Source organism: Salmo salar, chromosome ssa09 (genome assembly GCF_905237065.1).
Source record: "Salmo salar chromosome ssa09, Ssal_v3.1, whole genome shotgun sequence".
NCBI classification, from domain to species: Eukaryota; Metazoa; Chordata; class Actinopteri; order Salmoniformes; family Salmonidae; genus Salmo; species Salmo salar.
The window spans coordinates 141,074,848-141,099,355 of NC_059450.1; the positions used below are offsets into that span (position 1 = coordinate 141,074,848).

Genomic DNA, 24,508 nt, shown 5'->3' on the forward strand with positions numbered 1-24,508 from the left:
GAGGGACAGAGAGTGTGTGGAGCCTCATCAGACCTCTGGATCAGAGAGAGAGAGAGAGAGAGAGAGAGAGAGAGAGAGAGAGAGAGAGAGAGAGAGAGAGAGAGAGAGAGAGAGAGAGAGAGAGAGAGAGAGAGAGAGAGAGAGAGAGAGAGAGAGAGAGAGAGAGAGAGAGAGAGAGAGAGAGAGAGAGAGAGAGAGAGAGAGAGAGAGAGAGAGAGAGAGAGAGAGAGAGAGAGAGAGAGAGAGAGAGAGAGAGAGAGAGAGAGAGAGAGAGAGAGAGAGAGAGAGAGAGAGAGAGAGAGAGAGAGAAGCCGTAGCTACATATGAGGACACGGAGGTCCGGAGCTCAGTCATTTTCTTGAATCAAAAAAATATATACAGTACCAATCAAAAGTTTGGACACACCTACTCATTCAAGAGTTTTTCTTTATTTTGACAATTTTCTACATTGTAGAATAATAGTGAGGACATCAAAACTATGAAATAACACATATGGAATCATGTAGTAACCAAAAAAGTGTTAACCTGTTAGGGCTAGGGGGCAGTATTTGCACGGCTGGATAAAAAAATGTACCCGATTTAATCTGGTTACTAATCCTACCCAGTAACTAGAATATGCATATACTTATTATATATGGATAGCAAACACCCTAAAGTTTCTAAAACTGTTTGAATGGTGTCTGTGAGTATAACAGAACTCATTTGGCAGGCAAAACCCTGAGACATTTTCTGACAGGAAGTGGATACCTGATGTGTTGTATTACCTTTAAACCTATGCCATTGAAAAACACAGGGGCTGAGGAATATTTTGGCACTTCCTATTGCTTCCACTACATGTCACCAGCCTTTACAAAGTGTTTTGAGTCTTCTGGAGGGAGATCTGACCGAACAAGAGCCATGGAACGATGATGGCCCATTAGACACCTGGCGCGCGAGTTCATGTTGGGTACCCTCGTTCCAATACGTTATAAAAGAGAATGCATTTGTCCACCTTGAATATTATTCATGTTCTGGTTAAAAAAGGCCCTAATGATTTATGCTATACAACGTTTGACATGTTTGAACGAACGTAAATATATTTTTTCCCCTCGTTCATGAAGTGAAGTCCGGCGGGCTTAGATCATGTGCTAACAAGACGGAGATTTTTGGACATAAATGATGAGCTTTTTTGAACAAAACTACATTCGTTATGGACCTGTGATACCTGGAAGTGACATCTGATGAAGAGAATCAAAGGTAATGGATTATTTACATAGTATTTTCGATTTTAGATCTCCCCAACATGGCGGCTAGTCTGTATCGCAACGCGTATTTTTCTGGGCGCAGTGCTCAGATTATTGCAAAGTGTGATTTCCCAGTAAGGTTATTTTTAAATCTGGCAAGTTGATTGCGTTTAAGAGATGTAAATCTATAATTCTTTAAATGACAATATAATATTTTACCAATGTTTTCTAATTTTAATTATTTAATTTGTGGTGCTGACTTGAATGCCGGTTATTGGAGGGAAACGATTTCCTGAACATCAACGCCACAGTAAAACGCTGTTTTTGGATATAAATATGAACTTGATAGAACTAAAAATGCATGCATTGTCTAACACAATGTCCTAGGAGTGTCATCTGTTGGAGATTGTAAAAGGTTAGTGCATAATTTTAGCTGATTTTATGGTTTTGGTGACGCCTGTCTTTGAATTGGCACAACATTACACACAACTCTTGTAAATGTACTGTCCTAACATACTCTAAATTTATGCTTTCGCCGTAAAACCTTTTTGAAATCGTAAAACGTGGTTAGATTAAGGAGATGTTTATCTTTCAAAGGGTGTAAAATAGTTGTATGTTTGAAAAATTTGAATTTTGACATTTATTTGGATTCAAATTTGCCGCTCTTGAAATGCACCTGCTGTTGATGGAGTGCACCACGGGTGGGACGCTTGCGTCCCACCTAGCCCATAGAGGTTAAAGTCTTCTTCAGTACAACGCTGTGTCCTATTTCCTTCACAGAACAGTGCAAACTGGCTCTAACCAGAATAGAAAGAGGAGTGGGAGGCCCCGGTGCACAACTGAGCAAAAGAACAAGTACATTAGAATGTCTAGTTTGAGAAACAGATGCCTCACAATTCCTCAACTGGCAGCTTCATTAAATAGTACTCGCAAAACACCAGTCTCAACGTCAACAGTGAAGAGGCTACTCCGGGATGCTGGCCTTCTAGGCAGAGTTCCTCTGTCCAGTGTCTGTGTTCTTTTGCCCATCTTAATCTTTTATTTTTCTTGGCCAGTCTGGAATATGGCTTTTTTTTCAACTCTGCCTAGAAGGCCAGCATCCCGGAGTCGCCTCTTCACTGTTGACGTTGAGACTGGTGTTTTGCGGGTACTATTTAATGAAGCTGCCAGCTGAGGACTTGTGAGGCATCTCTTTCTCAAACTTGTCATTCTAATGTACTTGTCCTCTTGCTCAGTTGTGCACCGGGGCCTCCCACTCCTCTTTCTATTCTGGTTAGAGCCAGTTTGGCTGTATGTTTCACCTTGAACATCTCCACATGGCCTATTCTCCCTGTAGGCCTACATTAAAATACATCCACTGTATGTTTCACCTTGAACATCTCCACATGGCCTATTCTCCCTGTAGGCCTACATTAAAATACATCCACTGTATGTTTCACCTCGAACATCTCCACATGGCCTATTCTCCCTGTAGGCCTACATTAAAATGCTATCAAAATGGAAACAATATAGTTCTAAAAATGTCGTATGTTTACGTTAGTTTATGAACCATTTTTTCATATTTCCACCCTTTCAGGGGTAAAACGTTACAATTGTGTAGCTAATAGGCTAGGTGTTTGTAGATCGACTGAAGTGAATGAACCTACAGCAGACAAGGTGATAATGGCTGGGGTCATTTTTATTGTTTTTGCTGTTTTACAGCCCTGAGAAAGAGAGACAGAGAGAGAGAGGGGTGGAGACAGAGAAAGAGAAAGAGAAAGAGAGAGATTGAGAGAGAGAGGGGGGAGACAGAGAAAGAGAGGGAGAGTGTGAGAGAGAGAGTGGGGAGACCGAGAAAGAGAACGAGAGAAAGAAAAAGAGAGCGAAAGAGAGCGAGGACAAACCAGACACTTCACACTACAGCGTCAGAAGAGAGGAAGGATAGAGGAGGACAGGATAATAAGAAGAGGAAGTGCCAAGTCATTTATTTTTTCCCTCCCTTCCCCAAGGCCAGCCACCCAATCTGATTGGCTCTAAGAGGTTTCTGAAACAGCTTGCCAGACAATAGTGCTCCCATTCTCAGGAAGAGAAAATGCCTCTCAGACTTCCTTCTGAGCTAAGATGCTTGGTCTAGACTTAGCTTTGATTTCTACATTATGTTCCACCCAGTTACTTGCAGTCAAAAGTTACACTGAAATACACCCAAAGCAAGCATTTCAAATCCTACAATGAACAACAATCAACCGACACAAATGTTCAAATTTTCCCTTCCATGTTATTATCATTGCTGAATACATCCTCATAATTATTTCATAGCTTTGAAGAGGGGGAACAAATATGAACACCCTTCGCCTTGAATTATTATGTAGCACCCGAGGGTCAGGTTTAATTCTGGGGTGAAGAGGGCAGAATCAGAACTTAATCCCAGTTTTATACAGCAAGGCTAATGGGGAAGCATACAGCAAGCTTAGAACAAACACCCACCTCAACAAAGGATGGGAATAAACCAAGGGTTATGACTGAATATGCAGATGTGTTTTGGTGTGTGTCTCCAATATGTGGTGTCTGGGACATCTATCAGTGGTGCCTGTGGTGTCTGGGACATCTATCAGTGGTGCCTGTGGTGTCTGGGACATCTATCAGTGGTGCCTGTGGTGTCTGGGACATCTATCAGTGGTATATAGGGACTAGGACATGTGTCATTATGGGGAAAGACAGACAGACAGACAGACAGACAGACAGACAGACAGACAGACAGACAGACAGACAGACAGACAGACAGACAGACAGACAGACAGACAGACAGACAGACAGACAGACAGACAGACAGACAGACAGACAGACAGACAGACAGACAGACAGACAGACAGACAGACAGACAGAGGCATGGTAAGGATGTGAACGTTCAGATGTGAGCACACACAGCAAAAATGAGCTTGTACTGTATCTCACACAGATACCTGCGCAGGAAGTTCTCTTCTCTCTTACACACAAATACAGATGTACACACACGCATGCAGGGACACATTGTCTATTTCTGGATGATAACTAGGTATTAAAGTGCCATGTTAAGCCTTACTGTTTCTGTGACTGATAGAGAGGTCGGGGGGCTTCGGGATGGAGAGAGGAACAAGGAGCGAAGTGAAAACAGCAGTTGTAATAGAGAACAAACGTGGTTGTCTGGAGAGGGAGGTGGTGTGTGTGTGTGTGTGTGTGTGTGTGTGTGTGTGTGTGTGTGTGTGTGTGTGTGTTTGCCCAGCTGCTCCAACTCTGAGAGATCTACCAGGACAGCAAGAACGAGCAGGAGAGAAAAAGTGGAGGGGATGTTTAAAAAGTTAGAAGTTCAGATTGTGCTTTAGGCTGGCAGTGCCAGTATAATCCTTACAGATTGACAAGGGGACTACAGCAATATGACATGGTTGTTGTAGTACACTCTGAGAAAAAAATGGTTCCATTAGAGTTCTTTGGCTATCACAGAGGGTTCTACCTGGAACCAAAAATGTTTCTCAATAGGAGGACAGGAGTGGTCCATAGGAGAACCATTTTTGGTTCCAGGTAGAACCCTCTGTGGAAAAGCGGTATGACATGGCGGTATGACATGTCCTTCAATCTCTGACCATGAAATGTTCCTCCCACTTCCCTCTTCCACCACCAGCACCCTCTCAACACTGCCTAGAGGGAAAAGTGTCCTCTCATAGAGATGTGTCCTCTCTTCTCCTAGAATGAAACGTCTAAAATCCTAATTTGCGAAATACAAAGTGTAAAACTGTTTTCAAAGAGAGGATTAGCTGTGAACCATGGGAGAGCGGCTAACGTCACCCTGCACAACATGAGCCCTGGCCTCCCCTCTGTGCTCTGTGTGCTCTCTCTCTGTGTGTCTCTCTCTGTGTGTCTCTCTCTCTGTGCTCTCTCTCTGTGTGTGCTCTCTCTGTGTGTGCTCTCTCTGTGTGTCTCTCTCTCTGTGTGTCTCTCTCTGTGTGTGCTCTCTCTGTGTGAGCTATCTCTCTGTGTGCTCTCTCTCTGTGTGCTCTCTCTCTGTGTGTCTCTCTCTCTGTGTGTGCGTGTGCGCGTGTGCGCATGTGCATGTGTCTGAGTGTCTGCGTGCGTGCGTGTGTCTGAGTGACTGAGTGTGTGTGTGTCCGTTTCTGTAAGTTCTTAGAAGTTGGGATTCCTGTTTATAAATGTGAGTCCCAATGAACGCTGTGAACACTTGTTGTATTTCTGTAGCCTGTCTTGTGATATTCCTGAGGAGGTGTTAAAACCTGTTGGGGATAGGGGGCAGTATTTGCACGGCCGGATAAAAAACGTACCAGATTTAATCTGGTTACTACTCCTGCCCAGTAACTAGAATATGCATATAATAGTAGATTTGGATAGAAAACACTCTAAAGTTTCTAAAACTGTTTGAATGGTGTCTGTGAGTATAACAGAACTCATATGGCAGGCCAAAACCTGAGAAGATTCCATGCAGGAAGTGGAAATCTGATTTGTGGAATCACATTAAACACTTTGCCTATGAAACACACCGTGAGTTAGGATTCATTTAGCACTTTCTAAGGCTTCTACTAGATGTCAACAGTCTTTACAAAGTGGTTTGAGTGTTCTCCTGTAAAAACTGACCGAACGAGAGGCCTGGAAAGTTGGTCATAGGCGGATGGCCATGTCTACTATGACGCGCATGTGTGTGGGGACCCTTTCTTTCTGAAACGTTTTATAAGACAATGCAATCGTCCGCCTTGAATATTATTGAAGTTCTGATTGAAAAAGGCCCTAAAGACTTATGCTATACAATGTTTGAGATGTTTGAACGAACGTACATATTTTGTTTTTGCTCTTTCGTGGCGACAAGTCCCGCGCCCTTCGGTACATTTTGAGTAGCCTACAGAACGCGCTAACAAGAAGGAGCTATTGGGACATAAATTATTAACTTTTTCGAACAAAACTACATTTATTCTGGACCTGGGATTCCTGGAAGTGCCTTCTGATGAAGATAATCAAAGGTAAGTGAATATTTACAATAGTATATTTGATTTTAGATGGTTCCAAGATGGCGCTAACCTGTATCGCCTAGCCTATTTTTCTGAGCATAGCACCTCGTTTATTGCAAAGTGTAATTTCCCAGTAAAGTTATTTTGAAATCTGGCAATGCGGTTGCATTCACGAGATGTTAATCTATAATTCTTTGAATGACAATATTATAATTTACCAATGTTTTCGAATAGTAATTTTGTAAAATGTAGCGCTGATTTACTGGCAGCATTTGAGGAAAAATATTTTCTGAATTTCACCGCCACTGTAAAATGATGTTTTTGGATATAAATATGAACTTGATAGAACAAAAAATGCATGTATTGTCTAACATAATGTTCTAGGAGTGTCATCTGATGAAGATTGTCAAAGGTTAGTGCATCATTTTAGCTGGTTTTCTGCTTTTGGTGACGCCTGTCTTTGCATTGACAAAACATTACACACAGCTATTTTCAATGTACTCTCCTAACATAATCTAACTTTATGCTTTCGCAGTAAAGCCTTTTTGAAATCGGAAAACGTGGTTAGATTAAGGAGATGTTTATATTTCAAAGGGTGTAAGATAGTTGATTGTTTGAGAAATTTAAATTATTCGATTTATTCTGTTTTGAATTTCGCGCGTTGTATCTTGTCAAGCAATCCCGTTAACGGGATCCGAATGGGAAGGGGTATCCCCAACAGGTTGAGCTGTGTCAGCTGTGTTGATTACAGCAGATATTTGACAGGCCTTTCCCAAGGGAGTGAGAGAGCGACAGAGTGAGAGAGAGACAGAGAGAGAGAGACAGAGACAGAGACAGAGACAGAGAGAGAGAGACAGAGAGAGAGACAGAGAGAGAGAGAGAGAGAGAGAGTGAGAGAGAGACAGAGACGTACACACATGCACACCTACCCGCAGAAATATACTTCAAAAGACAGTGATGCAAACAGAATCAAAGGCATTCAGCGAGACACAGAAAGACACAGAGACAGACCCCTATGTACACCCCCCACGGCTCAGCCCTTCTAGTACTAATCACCTTGCCAGCCAGGTTTGCAGACAGGTTTAACGTCGATGTGTACCGCCACGCTCTCTGTGGATCTCTTCTGTCCGCAGTCGAAGGCTGTGACCAGGACCTCATACTGTTGCTGCTTCTCAAAGCTCAGCTTCTCTGTGTTCCTGATGTTACCTATGGAGGACAGGAGAGGTCAGAGGTCAGCTTCTCTGTGTTCCTGATGTTACCTACAGAGGACAGGAGAGGTCAGAGGTCAGCTTCTCTGTGTTCCTGATGTTACCTACGGAGGGCAGGAGAGGTCAGAGGTTAGCTTCTCTGTGTTCCTGATGTTACCTACGGAGGACAGGAGAGGTCAGAGGTCAGCTTCTCTGTGTTCCTGATGTTACCTACAGAGGACAGGAGAGGTCAGAGGTCAGCTTCTCTGTGTTCCTGATGTTATCTACAGAGGATAGGAGAGGTCAGCTTCTCTGTGTTGCTGATGTTGATGATGAAAGAAAGAAAGAAAGAAAGCATGGAGGGATCTGTTGTAGTCCTAATGTGCTGCTTAATATTTGATATGGTAGACTTAAGGCTGATGAGAACAGGGTGTGTGTGTGTGTCTGACAGATGAGGCAACACACAGTGAAATTGGATGAGGCAGCAGAACACAACAACAGTACGTGCAGGTAGAGAGGTACTGTATGTAGGGATATGAGCTGTGATGGAGAGATGGAGACAGTAGTTTAGGGAGAATAGAAATGATAGTGAATGTATGAAAAAGAGGAAAATCTGCCTTTACAGGTAACAACTGTTAACAAGTTGACAATTAGACCAATTAAGATCTCTCTCTCTCTCTCTCTCTCTCAATTCAAAGGGTGTTAATGGCATGGGGAACATATGTTTACTTTGCCAAAGCAAGTGAAATAGATAATAAACAAAAGTGAATTTAACATAGACATTTTTACAGTAAACATTACTCACAAAAGTTCCAAAAGAATAAAGACATTGCAAATGTCATATTACGTCTATATACAGTGCTGTAACGATGTGCAAATAGCGATTGCTGCTGCAATTGCACTGTGGTATTATCAAAATTAGATTTTTGTGGGTCTGTGTAATCTGAGGGAAATGTCTCTCTCTAATATGGTCATACATTCGGCAGGAGTTTAGGAAGTGCAGCTCAGTTTCCACCTCATTTTGTGGGCAGTGTGCACATAGCCTGTCTTCTCTTGAGAGCCAGGTCTGCCTTCGGAGGCCTTTCTCAATAGCAAGGCTATGCTCACTGAGTCAGTACATAGTCAAAGCTTTCCTTAAGTTTGGGTCAGTCACAGTGGTCAGGTATTCAGCCACTGTGTACTCTCTGTTTAGGGCCAAATAGCATTCTAGTTTGCTCTGTTTTTTTGTAAATTTTTTGTAAATAATAAATTTTTGCTTTTCTCATGATTTGGTTGGGTCTAATTGTGTTGCTGTCCTGGGGCTCTGTGGGGTGTGTTTGTGTTTGTGAACAGAGCCCCAGGACCAGCTTGCTTAGGGGACTCTTCTCCTGGTTCATCTCTCTGTAGGTGATGGATTTGTTATGGAAGGTTTGGGAATATCTTCCTTTCAGGTGGTTGAAGAATTTAACGGCTCTTTTCTGGATTTTCATAATTAGCGGGTATCTGCCTAATTCTGCTCTGCATGCATTATTTGGTGTTTTACGTTGTACGTGGAGGATATTTTTGCAGAATTCTGCATGCTGAGTCTCAATATGGTGTTTGTTGTAACGGCCGTCGTCAGAATTAGACCAAGGTGCAGCGGAGGATGTGTTCATCATTAGAATTTTAATAGACTGAACGAACACAATACAAAAACTAAGCAAAAACGACCAGAAACAGTTCTGTCAGGAAAACACACTAACAGAATACAATCACCCACCAAAACCCAAAGGAAAAACAGGCTACTTATGTGTGACTCCCAATCAGCAACAACAAACTACAGTTGTGCCTGATTGGGAGCCACACACAGCCAAACCAAAGAAACCAGCCAACATAGAAAAATTAACATAGAACACCCACCCAATGTAACACCCTGGCCTAACCAAAATAAAGAACAAAAAACCCCTCTCTATGGCCAGGGCGTTACATTTGTCCCATATTGTGAATTCTTGGTTGGTGATGGACCCCAGACCTCACAACCATAAAGGGCAATGGGTTCTATAACTGATTCAAGTATTTTTAGCCAGATCATAATTGATATGTCAAATATTATGTTCCTTTTGATGGTGTAGAAGGCCCTTCTTGTCTTTTCTCTCAGATTGTTCACAGCTTTGTTGAAGTTACCTGTGGCGCTGATGTTGAGGCCAAGGTATGTATAGTTTTTTTGTGTGCTCTAGGGCAATGGTGTCAAGATGGACTTTGTATTTGTGGTCCTGGCAACTGGACCTTTTTTGGAACACCATTATTTTGGTCTTACTGAGATTTATTGTCAGGTCCCATGTCTGACAGAATCTGTGCAGAAGATCTAGGTGCTGCTGTAGGCCCTCCTTGGTTGGTGACAGAAGCACCAGATCATTAGCAAACAGCCCTGTCGAAAGAAATACTTGTGTTTTTTGCCAATTTTAACCGTACACCTGTTGTTTGCACCACTACCTGGTATGGCAACTGCTCGGCCTCAGACCGCAAGGCACTATAGAGGGTAATGCGTACTGCCCAGCACATCACCAGGGCCAAGCTTCCTGCCATCCAGGACCTCTATACCAGGCAGTGTCAGAGGAAGGCCCTAAAAATTGCCAAAGACTCCCGCCACCCCAGTCATAGACTGTTCTCTCTGCTACCGCATGGCAAGCAGTACCAGAACGCCAAGTCTAGGTCCAAGAGGCCTCTAAACAGCTTAAACCCCCAAGCCATAAGACTCCTGAACATCTAATCACATTTTTTTTTTGGCCCCCCCTCTTTTACACTGCTGATACTCTCTGTTATTATCTATGCATAGTCACTTTAATAACTCTACCTACATGTACATATTACCTCCATGTACCGGTACCCCCTATATATAGCCTCGCTATTGCTATTTTACTGCTGCTGTTTAATTATTTGTCACTTTTATTTCTTATTCTTATTTTTTTTGTAGTTTTTTGGGGGAGGTATTTTTCAGTTAAAAAAAATGAACTGCATTGTTGGTTAGGGCGTGTAAGTAAGCATTTCACTGAAAGGTCTACACCTGTTGTATTCGGCGTATGTGACAAATAATATTTGATTGATTTGATGATGCGGCCCATTGCGTTTACTAACCATTGCGGTCGATGGCAAAGGGTGTGTTGGTGGTGGTGATCTTAACCTCTACTGCTTCTTTACAGCTATGTCAGCTTGTTAACAGTTGTTACCTGTAAAGGCAGATTTTCCTCTTTTTCATACATTCACTATCATTTCTATTCTCCCTAAACTACTGTCTCCATCGCTCCATCACAGCTCATATCCCTACATACAGTACCTCTCTACCTGCACGTACTGTTGTTGTGTTCTGCTGCCTCATCCAATTTCACTGTGTGTCTCGCCTCATCTGTCAGACACACACACCCACTCACTCACACATAATAACGCATAGTGCTTTCCACCTGACAGAGATGCCTATTCCCCTGCCTTCAATTATAACGTCAACTTACACGTGTCAGCAGCCAAAACGCTCTGTGTCGGCTGACAACTGTGCAAAGCTAATAAATGAAATTTGACCCCCCCTGCATTTACCAATGACAGACAACAGCCTCTCTCCCTCTATCCTCATCCTCTCTGTCCTCGTCTTCTCTCTCTATCCTCCTCCTCTCTGTCCTCGTCTTCTCCCTCTATTCTCATCCTCTCTGTCCTCGTCTTCTCCCTCTATCCTCCTCCTCTCTGTCCTCGTCTTCTCTCTCTATCCTCCTCCTCTCTTTCCTCATCTTCTCTCTCCATCCTCCTCCTCTCTGTCCTCGTCTTCTCTCTCTATCCTTCTCCTCTCTGTCCTCGTCTTCTCTCTCTATCCTTCTCCTCTCTGTCCTTGTCTTCTCTCTCTATCCTCCTCCTCTCTGTCCTCGTCTTCTCTCTCTATCATTCTCCTCTCTGTCCTCGTCTTCTCTCTCTATCCTCCTCCTCTCTGTCCTCGTCTTCTCTCTCTATCCTCCTCCTCTCTGTCCTCGTCTTCTCTCTCTATCCTTCTCCTCTCTCAGTAGGTTGTCTTTCTACATTTCTCTTTGATCTCACTTTTCATCCTTCAGTCCATTATGTCTCTCCTGTTTTGTTTTTCTCTTTTCTATCCATCTCCTGTTCTGCCCTAATACCCCTTCTCTCTCTCTACCTCTCTCTCTCTACCTCTCTCTCTCTCTCTCTCTCCCTATCTCTCAGTCTCTCTGTCACAGTCTCAGTCTCTCTCTGTCTCAGTCTCTCTCTCTCTCTACCTCTCTCTCTCTACTTCTCTCTCTCTACCTCTCTCTCTCTACCTCTCTCTCTCTACCTCTCTCTCTCTACCTCTCTCTCTCTCTCTCTCTCTCGCTCTCTCTCGCTCTCCCTATCTCTCTCCCTATCTCTCAGTCTCTCTCAGTCACAGTCTCAGTCTCTCTCTGTCTCAGTCTGTCTCTCTCTCTCTGTCTCTCTGTCTATCACTCTCTCAGTCTCTCTCCCTATCTCTTAGTCTCTCTCTTTCAGTCTCTCTCTCTCTGTCAATGTATCAATCTGTCAATGTGTTTACTTGTGTGTGTGTGCGTGCGTGTGTGTGTGTGTGTGTGTGTGTGTGTACTTGTGAATGTGTGTGTGGTCAGGATGCGGTCCATTGCGTTTACTAACCATTGCGGTCGATGGCAAAGGGTGTGTTGGTGGTGGTGATCTGGTAGTTACAGATCTGGCTGTACTGTGGAGAACAGTCCTGGTCTGTAGCCTCCACCTGCAGGATGCTGTCATAGATCTTCCCCTCTGTCACCGCCGTGTGGTACTGCGCCTCCCGGAACACTGGAGAGAACTCATTCACATCATTCACCTGGATGTGTACCACCGCCCTGTGGACAGTAGGGGGAGACAGAGAGGACAAGGGAGAAAGGAGCCAAAGGTCAAGGCAGGATAACGTTTTTATAGAATGGATAGGAGTAATCTAAAGAATGCCATGCAGGGTTTCCCAACAAGGTATTGGGGTTCCCTTCACCGCAGAGATACCACACTCAATACATCTGATTCAGATGATCATCAAGACCATTGGTTAGTTCATACATGTGTGCTGGTGGTGGAATACAACATATGGAATGGCTGGGGGACCCAAGGATTGGTTTGGGAAATACTGCAAGAAGCCGTAAGAGCCGGTTAGTTGAGGTTTCTTTTATATGCTGTTGTGGTTAAGGTGAGGGATTGAATAACCCTCTGGCTAGTTAACCCAATGATACCAAGGTAATCTACTACCTACTAATGAATAACCTTCTGGCTAGTTAACCCAATGATACCAAGGTAATCTACTACCTACTAATGAATAACCTTATGGCTAGTTAACCCAATGATACCAAGGTAATCTACTACCTACTAATGAATAACCTTCTGGCTAGTTAACCCAATGATACCAAGGTAATCTACTACCTACTAATGAATAACCTTCTGGCTAGTTAACCCAATGATACCAAGGTAATCTACTACCTACTAATGAATAACCTTCTGGCTAGTTAACCCAATGATATCAAGGTAATCTGCTTCTACACATCAGTTTTATACATTTTTTATTTTTATTGTACCACATCAGAGTCACCTCATTCATTACTTAGTAAACTACTTATCACATTAGATTTATCTTGAATTGAAACAAATATTAACCCACAATGTGTTAATCAATACTCTTCTTCTGGTCATGTAGAATAAGTCAACTGATTGCATTATCAATTGACTGATTTATTCATTGACAAGAGGGTGATGGATTGAGGTCACAAAAATTACGTTTGCTGAGCTTGAAAAACAAACAGACAATGACAACACTACCCCAGTGAGCTGTGTGAGAAAAGCACAACAGACCTGGTACATTGTTTAGGATTAAGATAATGCCAATCATGATAACACTGGAGTTATCCTCTTCGCGTATTCTGGGCCAGTGATTCCACATTGATAACAACAGGAGACAGCAGGAAGCTGGACGCCTCCATAATGCATTTTCACACCATCTTATCTCTCTGTGCCGCACACAGAGGACACTTGCAAGTCTACACCCCCCCCCCCAAAAAAAAACCATGAACAGAACACACACACACATAATAACCATTATAAATCATGCATCAACTGTGCTAACGGTAATGCTAAGTGCTAGCCTCAGCAGTAACAGTGCCACAACCAGACAGGGTAATGCTAAGTGCTAGCCTCAGCAGTAACAGGCCACAGCCAGGCAGGGTAATGCTAAGTGCTAGCCTCAGCAGTAACAGGCCACAGCCAGGCAGGGTAATGCTAAGTGCTAGCTTCAGCAGTAACAGGCCACAGCCAGGCAGGGTAATGCTAAGTGCTAGCCTCAGCAGTAACAGGCCAAAGCCTGACAGGGTAATGCTAAGTGCTAGCCTCAGCAGTAACAGGCCAAAGCCTGACAGGGTAATGCTAAGTGCTAGCCTCAGCAAAAAATTCTAGATCACCTGTACTCCACACACAGAGACGAGTACAAAGCTCTCCCTCGCCCTCCATTTGGTAAATCCGACCACAATTCAATCCTCCTGAATCCTGCTTAACTTCCCCGGGCTAGGTGGGACGCTTGCGTCCCACCTAGTCAACAGCCAGTGGAATCGCGTGGCGCGAAATACAAATACCCCAAAAATGCTATAACTTCAATTTCTCAAACATATGACTATTTTACACCATTTTAAAGACAAGACTCTCGTTAATCTAACCACATTGTGCGATTTCAAAAAGGCTTTACAGCGAAAGCAAAACATTAGATTATGTCAGGAGAGTGCCCTGCCAAAAATAATCACACAGCCATTTTCAAAGCAAGCATATATGTCACAAAAACAACAACCACAGCTAAATGCAGCACTAACCTTTGATGATCTTCATCAGATGACACTCCTAGGACATTATGTTATACAATACATGCATGTTTTGTTCAATCAAGTTCATATTTATATCAAAAACCAGCTTGGGCAGAGTCTATATGCAAAGTCTATGATTACTGTGAAAATAGTTCTAAAATAGTTCTAAAATATATCAACGATATACAATTGTTCTCTCTCTCTCTCTTCCCCCCTCATTTTCTGTGTAACAAGCCACCATATGTTGTCAGTCCATTAGGTACCTTTTACTCAAGTGTTAAGTGTGAATATTTATCCTGTGTTATTATTTAGTTAGTTAGTAAATACATAATTAAACCAATTTCTGTAGTACTGAATCATGAGTAAGGCTAGGGTTTTTGCAGGTGCATGACATTACGACTGTTCAGAATGATGATATGATAAGAGGTTATGGTTTAAAACGCTGACTGTTTTATTGATGTCATAGGTAAAAACCTTTAGAGTTTAATTCGGGAGATGGTAACTATTTAAACAACCTCTCTCGTGGTGCCCCAAATTCCTAATGAGTTAATTGTTACATGATTCATTTAATCAGGTAACAATTAAACATAGTTAGTTAATTTGATAAATAACAGTCATCAGATTAGTGAAAGTAAAGTCACGACAACAGGGTAATGCTAAGTGCTAGCCTCAGCAGTAACAGTGCCACAGCCAGACAGTACTGTACGTAGCATCATCACCAGTGGTAAGCAGTAAATCCCTCTGCAGCTTGGCCTGTCATATAAATGTGTCTCTCTCATAAACCCCCCCCCTCTGGACGGGGCCAAACATATGTTACACCCCACTGGGGATTGGAAGGAGGGATGGTTGATGGGATAAGGGTGAGGTGGAGGGTGGGAAGGAGAGATGGAGGAGTGGCACAGGAACACATCTGGTTGAAAACAGATGCCTGGCTTCCTTTCCCTCTCCAGTGCCAATGAGGGTTATGAGAGCGAGAGAGCGAGAGAGTGTGTGTGTGTGTGTGTGTGTGTGTGTGTGTGTGTGTGTGTGTGTGTGTGTGTGTGTGTGTGTGTGTGTGTGTGTGTGTGTGTGTGTGTACGCTTGTGTGTGTGTGTGTGTGTGTGTGTGTGCGTTCAGTGGGCACGGTGCCAGACCTGCTCCAGCCTCAAGCCATGCCCCCTGCGCCTTGGGTACAACCAACACAATACAACACAAAGCTGATGAAAAGGATCTAGAATAGGCAAGGGGCAACCTAAAAAGTCACAACTGGATCCAAATGACCAAGGTGTGCATAAAATCTCACTCCAAAAGTCTGTATTATCGAATAAAGACAGAACACAAGATCTTGTAGGCTACATGACAATATGTAGATCAATCCATTCCAATCCAAAGGAAGGTGTTTCTATATATGACAGGATAATCCTAGTCTTTTTTAGGTCTGGCATTCCTCTCCCCCTCAGCAGACCCCTAGGGTAGTGCCATGACACGTGTCAGATACGACAGGTGTAGGATCTTAATTTGATCACCCTTTTTTTGAATGACTACCTCATCTCTGTACCCCCACAAACAGTACAATTATCTGTAAGGTCCTTCAGTTGAGCAGTGAATTTCAAACACAGATTCAAATACCAGGGAGGTTTTCCAATGTCTCGCTAAGAAGATTACCTATTGGTTAAAAAAAGCAGACATTGAATATCCCTCTGAGCATTGTGAAGTTATTAATTACACTTTGGATGGCGTCTCAATACACCCAGTCACTGCAAAGACACAGGCGTCCTTCCTAACTCAGTTGCCAGAGGAAGGCCAATGGTGACATTAACTTCTAAACCTGCGGGACACAGCCAGTGAAATATCAGGGCGACAAATTAAAAAACTACAAAATGTCATAATTCAACTTTCTCAAACACAACTATTTTACACCATTTTAAAGATAAACTTCTCGTTAATCTAACCACATTGTCCGATTTCAAAAAGGCTTTACAGCGAAAGCAAAACATTAGATTATGTTAGGAGAGTACATAGACAAAAATATTCACACAGCCATTTTCCAAGCAAGGACATGTGTCAATAAAACCCAAAACATAGCTAAATGAAGCACTATCCTTTGACGATCTTCATCAGATGACACTCCTAGGACATTATGTTACACAATACATGTATGTTTTGTTCGATAAAGTTCATATTTATATCCAAAAACAGCATTTTACATTGGCGCGTGATGTTCAGAAAATGTATTCCCACCAAAACGTCCGGTGAATGTGCACATCAATTTACAAAAATACTCATTATAAACGTTGATAAAATATTTAACAATTATTTTAAGAATTATAGATAGACTACCTCTGGATGCAACCACTGTGTCAGATTTTAAAATAGCTTTACGGAGAAAGCACATTTTTCAATATTCTGAGTACATAGCTCAGCCATCACGGCGAGCTATTCAGACACCCGCCAAGTTCGGGGCAACCTAAACTCAGAATTAGTATTAGAAATATTCTCTTACCTTTGCTGATCTTCGTCAGAATGCACTCCCAGGACTGCTACTTCCACAAGAAATTTTGTTTTTGTTCGAAATAATCCATATTTATTTACAAATACCTCCATTTTGTTCGTGCGTACAGATCACTTATCCAAAGGCATGACGCCCGAGCGTGGAACGAGAGACGAAAAGTCAAAATGTTCCATTATCGTACTTAGAAGCAGGTCAAACGCTGTTTAAAATCAATCTTTATGGTATTTTTAACGTAAAATTACGATAATATTCCAACCGGACAATAGCATATTCATTCAAGAAGAAAAAGAAGGAGGGGCGCACTCGCGAGACCGAGCATATCCAATCCCTTTGTTGCCAGGCAGACCACTCAGAAACTGAGCTCCTATTATCTGCCCAGTGACAGGAAAATTATCTGCCCAGTGACAGACTGCCCTGAACTGCCGGAGTGGCCAGACTGCCCTGAACTGCCGGAGTGGCCAGACTGCCCTGAACTGCCCCGAGTTGCCAGACTGCCCAGACTGTCCCGAGTTGCCAGACTGCCCAGACTGTCCCGAGTTGCCAGACTGCCCAGACTGTCCCGAGTTGCCAGACTGTCCCGAGTTGCCAGACTGTCCCAAGTTGCCAGACTGTCCCGAGTTGCCAGACTGCCCAGACTGTCCCGAGTTGCCAGACTGCCCAGACTGTCCCGAGTTGCCAGACTGCCCAGACTGTCCCGAGTTGCCAGACTGCCCAGACTGTCCCGAGTTGCCAGACTGCTCAGACTGTCCCGAGTTGCCAGACTGTCCCGAGTTGCCAGACTGTCCCGAGTTGCCAGACTGCCCCGAGTTGCCAGACTGCCCCGAGTTGCCAGACTGCCCCGAGTTGCCAGACTGCCCCGACTGCCCCCCGGCGATGCCAGAGTGGCCCGACAGCCTGGAACGGCCGGAACCAGAGCCACCTCCAGATATAGGTGGGTTGGGGAGGGGGGGTGTAGCACAGTGCCGTCGTTGACGGCAGCCACCCTCCCTTCCCTCCCTTTTGTAGAGGGGAATTTTGTTTTTGTTGTTTGGGGTTATTTTGTTAAGGTGCTTCCGGGGTTAGCACCTTTAAGGGGGGGGTACTGTCACGTCCTGGCCAGTATAAGGTTAATTGGTATTGTAGTTTGGCCAGGACGTGGCAGAGGGTATTTGTTTTATGTGGTTCGGGGTGGTGTTTTGGAAAATAGGGTGTTTGATTTAGTTTTTCCGGGTTTTTGGTTTATGGTCTGTGTGTATGTATTTCTATGTGTTATCTAGTTAGTTGTATGTCTATGTTTGGTTAATTGGGGTGGACTTCCAATTGAAGGCAGCTGTGTGGTGTTGCCTTTGATTGGAAGTCCTATATTAGTTGGGTGTTTGTTTGTCTAATTGTGGGAGATTGTCTTTGGATTTGCTGTGTTGCCTTCAAGGCTGTCATTTTTGTCGTTCGTTCTCTGTTGTTATTTTTGTGTTCATTTTGGATGGAATAAATGTTCAAAATGAACAACCGCATGCCTGCTGCATTTTGGTCCATTTCTACCGACGACAACCGTGACAAGAGTGAAAATAAGCAAGCCTGTACAGAATACAAATATTCCAAAACATGTTTCCTGTTTGTAACAAGGCACGAAAGTAATACTGCAAAAAAAAAACATATTTGGTCCTGAATACAAAGTATTATGTTTGGGGTAAATCCAATACAACACATTGCTGAGTATTACTCTCCATATTTTCAAGCATGGCAGTGGCTGCATCATGTTATGGGTATGCTTGATATCGTTAACCTGTTAGGGCTAGGGGGCAGTATTGACACGGCTGGATAAAAAATGTACCCGATTTAATCTGGTTACTACTCCTGCCCAGTAACTAGAATATGCATATAATTATTGGCTTTGGATAGAAAACACCCTAAAGTTTCTAAAACTGTTTGAATGGTGTCTGTGAGTATAACAGAACTCCTATGGCAGGCCAAAACCTGAGAAGATTTCAAGCAGGAAGTGGCCTGTCTGAGAAGTAGTGTTTCATCTTGGCTCTTTTTATTGAAGACTCAGGATCTGTGCAATAACGTGACACTTCCTACGTCTTCCATAGGGTCTCAGAGCCCGGGAAAACGTTGAACGATATCGAGGCAGGCTCTGGCTGAAACACTTTATCGCTTTTGGCAAGTGGCCACTCAGAGTACTATGGGCTTAGGCGCGTGCCCGCTTCGACCGAATGGTTTCTTTTCCTTTGTCTGTTTATCTAAACGCAGATTCCCGGTCGGAATATTATCGCGTTTTTATGAGAAAAATGGCATAAAAATTGATTTTAAACAGCGGTTGACATGCTTTGAAGTACGGTAATGGAATATTTAGAATTCTTTTGTCACGAATTGCGCCATGCTCGTCACCCTTATTTAGCCTTTAGGATAGTGTCTAGAACGCACAAACAAAACGCCGCTGTTTGGATATAACGATGGATTATTTTGGACCAAACCAACATTTGTTATTGAAGTAGAAGTCCTGGGAGTGCATTCTGACGAAGACAACAAAGGTAAGAACATTTTTCTTATAGTAAATCTGACTTTGATGAGTGCTAAACCTGCTGGGTGTCTAAATAGCTAGCCCTGTGATGCCGGGCTATCTACTGAGAATATTGCAAAATGTGCTTTCACCGAAAAGCTATTTTAAAATCGGACATATCGAGTGCATAGAGGAGTTCTGTATCTATCATTCTTAAAATAATTGTTATGCTTTTTGTGAACGTTTATCGTGAGTAATTTAGTAAATTCACCGGCAGTGTTCGGTGGGAATGCTAGTCACATGCTAGTCACATGCTAATGTAAAAAGCTGTTTTTTGATATAAATATGAACTTGATTGAACAAAACATGCATGTATTGTATAACATAATGTCCTAGGGTTGTCATCTGATGAAGATCATCAAAGGTTAGTGCTACATTTAGCTGTGGTTTGGGTTTATGTGACATTATATGCTAGCTTGAAAAATGGGTGTCTGATTATTTCTGTCTGGGTACTCTGCTGACATAATCTAATGTTTTGCTTTCGTTGTAAAGCCTTTTTGAAATCGGACAGTGTGGTTAGATTAACGAGAGTCTTATCTTTAAAATGGTGTAAAATAGTCATATGTTTGAAAAATTGAAGTAATAGCATATCTAAGGATTTGAATAACGCGCCACAGGATTCAACTGGCTGTTGAGTAGGTGGGACGCACCTAGCCCATAGAGGTTAAGGACTGGGGGAGTTTTTCAGGAAAAAAAAGAAACGGAATGGCGCTAAGCACAGGCACAATCCAAGAGGAAAACATAGTTCAGTCTGCTTTCCACAGACACTGGGAGATGAATTCACCTTTCAGCAGGACAATAAGCTAAAACACAAGGCCAAATCTACAGTGGTGTTGCTTACTAAGAAAACAGTGAATGTTGCTGAGAGGCCGAGTTACAGTTTTGACTTAAACATACTTTAAATCTATGGTAAGACCTGAAAATGATTGTATAGTAATGATCAACAACCAATTTGACAGAGCTTGAAGAATTGTTTTAATAATAATGGGCAAATGCTGCACAACCCATTGTGGAAAGCTCTTAGAGACTTACCCAGAAAGCCTCATCTGTAATCGCTGCCAAAGGTGCTTCTACAATGTATTGACTCAGGGATGTGAATACTTATGTAAATGGATTTTCTGTATTTCATTTTCAATAAATTTGAATAACTTTCTCAAAAATTGTTTTCAATTTGTCATAATGGGGTATTGTGTGTAGATGGTGAGAAAAAACAAATGTAATCTGTATTGAATTCAGGCTGTAACAACAAAATGTGGAATAAGTCAAGGGGTGTGAATGCTTTCTGAAGGCACTGAATATCACAATGCATCATGACAGCTTATACTAATGAGTGACAGCTCTTTGCTCACATTCCCTCGTGTGAGAGTGTGTCTGCGTGTGTCGGTATGTGTATGTACGTACAGTGCCTTGTAAGTGCCTTGTAAGTATTCATCCACCTTGGCGTTTTTCCTATTTTGTTGCGTTTCGATCTGTAATTTAAACGGATTTTATTTGGATTTCATGTAATGGACATACACAAAATATTCAAAATTGGTGAAGTGAAATGAAAAAAATAACTGAAAAAATAAAAAAAGTGGTGCGTGCATATATATTACCACCTTTGCTATGAAGCCCCTAAATAAGATCTGGTGCAACCAATTACCTTCAGAAGTCACACGATAAGTTAACCTCTCTTGGGAAGGGGGCAGTATTTGACGTCCGGATGAAAAGCATGCCCAAAGTAAACTGCCTGCTACTCAGGCTCAGAAACTAGGATATGCATATAATTGGTAGATTTGAATAGAAAAAACTCTAAAGTTTCTAAAACTGTTGAAAGTATGTCTGTGAGTATTACAGAACTGATATGGCAGGTGAAACCCCGAGGACAAAATATCCCCCCCAAAAACAAATTCGCCTCCCACTATTTTCAATGGCCATCACTTTTATTATAAGGCCAAGTCCTCCCAGATTGCAGTTCCTAGGGCTTCCACTAGATGTCAACAGTCTTTAGAAAGAGTTTCAGGCTGGTTTTTGGAAAAATGAGCCAGAAATTGTAGTTTATTTAGGTGGCTCCCATTTTGGCTGTAGTGTTTCCAAGCGCGTGGAAGAGAGCACATTCTTTGGTATTTTTCTCCGGTAAAGACGAGTTTTTATGGATATAAAGAAGGACATTATCGAACAAAATCACCATTTGTGATGTAACAGGGACCTTTTGGAGTGCCAACAGAAGAAGATCATGAAAGGTAAGGCATTTTTTATATCGCTATTTCTGACTTTCGTGTCGCACCTGCCTGGTTGAAATATGTGTTTCATGTGTTTGTATGCGGGGCGCTGTCCTCAGATAATCACATGGTTTGCTTTCGCCGTAAAGCCTTTTTAAGCTTTATTTTGATGTATTACACTTGTGATTTTATGAAAGTTAAATATAAGTTAAATATTTATAATACTGTAGTTTGAATTTCGCGCTCTGCAATTTCACCAGATGTTGGCCAGGTGGGACGCTACCCTCCCACCTGCCCATAAGAAATTAAATAAAGTCCACCTGTGTGCAATCTAAGTGTCGCATGATCTGTCACATGATCTCAGTATACATACACCTGTCTGAAAGGCCCCAGAGTCTGCAACACCACTAAGCAAGGGGCACCACCAAGCAAGCGGCATCATGAAGACCACAGAGCTCTCCAAACAGGTCAGGGATAAAGTTGTGGAGAAGTACAGATCAGGGTTGGGCTATAAAAAATATCAGAAAATTTGAACATCCCACGGAGCACCTTTAAATCTATTATTAAAAAACAGAAAGAATATAGCACTACAACAAACCTGCCAAGAGAGGGCTGCCCACCAAAACTCATGGACCAGGCAAAGAGGGCATTAATCAGAGGCAACAAAGAGACCAAAGATAACCCTGTGATAACCCAAGTGATTCCCAGCTGCAAAACTCCACAGCTGAGATTGGAGTGTCTGTCCACTTTAAGCCGTACACTTCACAGAGCTTGGCTTTACTGAACAGTGGCCAGAAAAAAAGCCATTGCTTAAAGAAAAAAATAAGCAAACAGGCATGTGGGAGACTCCCCAAACATATGGAAGAATGTACTCTGGTCAGATGAGACTAAAATGTAGCTTTTTTGCCATCAAGGAAAACATTTTGTCTGGCGCAAACCCAACACCTCTCATCACCCCGAGAATACCATCCCCACAGTGAAGCATTGTGGTTTCAGCATCATGCTGTGGGGATGTTTTTCATCAGCAGGGACTGGGAAACTGGTCAGAATTGAAGGAATGATGGATGGTGCTAAATACAGAGAAATTCTTGATGGAAACCTGTTTCAGTCTTCCAGAGATTTGACACTGGGACAGAGGTTCACCTTCCAGCAGGACAATGACCCTAAGCATACTGCTAAAGCAACCTTTGAGTGGTTTAAGGGGAAACATTGAAATGTCTTGGAATGGCCTAGTCAAAGCCCAGACCTCAATCCAATTGAGAATCTGTGGTATAACCCTCTTATGGATAGGGGGCAGTATTTTCACGTCCGGATGAAAAGCGTGCCCAGAGTAAACTGCCTGCTATGCAGGCCCAGAAGCTAGGATATGCATATTATTAGTAGATTTGAATGATGTCTGTGAGTAAAACATAACTCATATGACAGGCGAAAACCTGAGACAAATCCAACCAGGAAGTGGGAAATCTGAGGCTGTAGTTTGTGATTCCCTATCCAATATACAGTGTCTGTGGGGTCATATTGCACTTCCTAAGGCTTCCACTAGATGTCAACAGTCTTTAGAACGTTGTTTCAGGCTTCTACTGTGAATGGGGAGAGAATAAGAGCTTATGGAGTCAGGTATCTAAAAGAAAGGCATGAGCTCAGTAACGCGTGCAGCTTTGGGAGTGAGCTGTGTTCATCTTCATTCCTATTTGTGACTACTCTCTTTGGCTGGAAAATGTCTGTGTTTTTTCTTGTCTAGGTGCTGTCCTAACATAATCTAATGCTATGCTTTCGCCGTAAAGCCTTTTTGAAATCGGACACTGTGCTTGGATTAATGAGAATCGTATCTTTAAAATGGTGTATAATACTTGTATGTTTGAGGATTTTTAATTATGAGATTTTTGCTGTTTTGAATTTGGCGCCCTGCACTTTCACTGGCTGCTGTCAAATCGATCCCGCTAAAGGGATTTGATCCGTAAGAAGTTAAAGATTGCTGTACACCAGTGGAAGCCATCCAACTTGAAGGAGCAGGAGCAGTTTTGCCTTGAAGAATGGGCAAAAATCCCATTGGCTAGTTGTGCCAGTTTATAGACAAGTACCCCAAGAGACTTGCAGCTGTAATTGCTGCAAAAGGTGGCTCTACAAAATATTGATTTTGGGGGGGGTGAACAGTTATGCACGCTCAAGTTTTCTGTTTTTGGTCTTATTTCTTGTTTGTTTCACAAATCAAATGATACAACCCCCCAAAGAATCTATTTTAATTTCAGGTTGTAAGGCAACAAAATAGGAAAAATGCTAAATTGGTGAATACTTTTGCAAGCCACTGTATGTATTTGTCTGTGTGTGTGTGTTTGTTGGTATGTTTATATGTGTCGGTATGTACAGTTTACATACACCTTAGCCAAATACATTTAAACTCAGTTTTTCACAATTCCTGACATTTAATCCCAGTTAAAATTTCCTGTCTTAGGTCAGTTAGGATCACCACTTTATTTTAAGAATGTGAAATGAATAATAGTAGAGTGAATGATTTATTTCAGCTTTTATTTCTTTCATCTCATTCCCTGTGGGTCAGAAGTTTACATACACTCAATTAGTATTTGGTAGCATTGCTTTTAAATTGTTTAACTTGGGTCAAAGGTTTCGGGTAGCCTTCCACAAGCTTCCCACAATAAGTTGGGTGAATTTTGGCCCATTCCTCCTGACAGAGCTGATGTAACTGAGTCAGGTTTGTAGGCCTCCTTGCTCGAACAGGCTTTTTCAGTTCTGCCCACAAATGTTCTATGTGACTGAGGTCAGGGCTTTGTGCTGGCCACTCCAATACCTTGACTTTGTTGTCCTTAAGCCATTTTGCCTTAACTTTGGAAGTATATTTGGGGTCATTGTCCATTTGGAAGACGCATTTGCGACCTGACTGATGTCTTGAGATGTTGCTTCAATATATCAACATCATTTTCCTCCCTCATGATGCCATCTATTTTGTGAAGTGCACCAGTCCCTCCTGCAGCAAAGCACTCCCACAACATGATGCTGCCACCCCCGTGCTTCATGGTTTGGATGGTGTTCTTCGGCTTGCAAGCCTCCCCTTTTCCCTCCAAACATAATGATG

At 42.5% G+C, this 24,508-nt stretch overlaps 1 protein-coding gene across 2 annotated transcripts in view; it reads right to left on the minus strand.

Annotated features, from left to right (window-relative positions):
- LOC106613128 (calsyntenin-2) overlaps positions 1-24,508 on the minus strand; it is a 447,582-nt gene that overhangs the window by 106,507 nt on the left and 316,567 nt on the right. For both annotated transcript variants that reach the window (XM_014215083.2, XM_014215084.2), the window contains exons 4-5: positions 11,992-12,200; positions 7,247-7,396 (exon numbers count right to left, since the gene is read on the minus strand). In XM_014215083.2, coding sequence (XP_014070558.2) covers positions 7,247-7,396; positions 11,992-12,200 — 359 coding nt within the window. The remainder of the gene's footprint in view (positions 1-7,246; positions 7,397-11,991; positions 12,201-24,508) is intronic.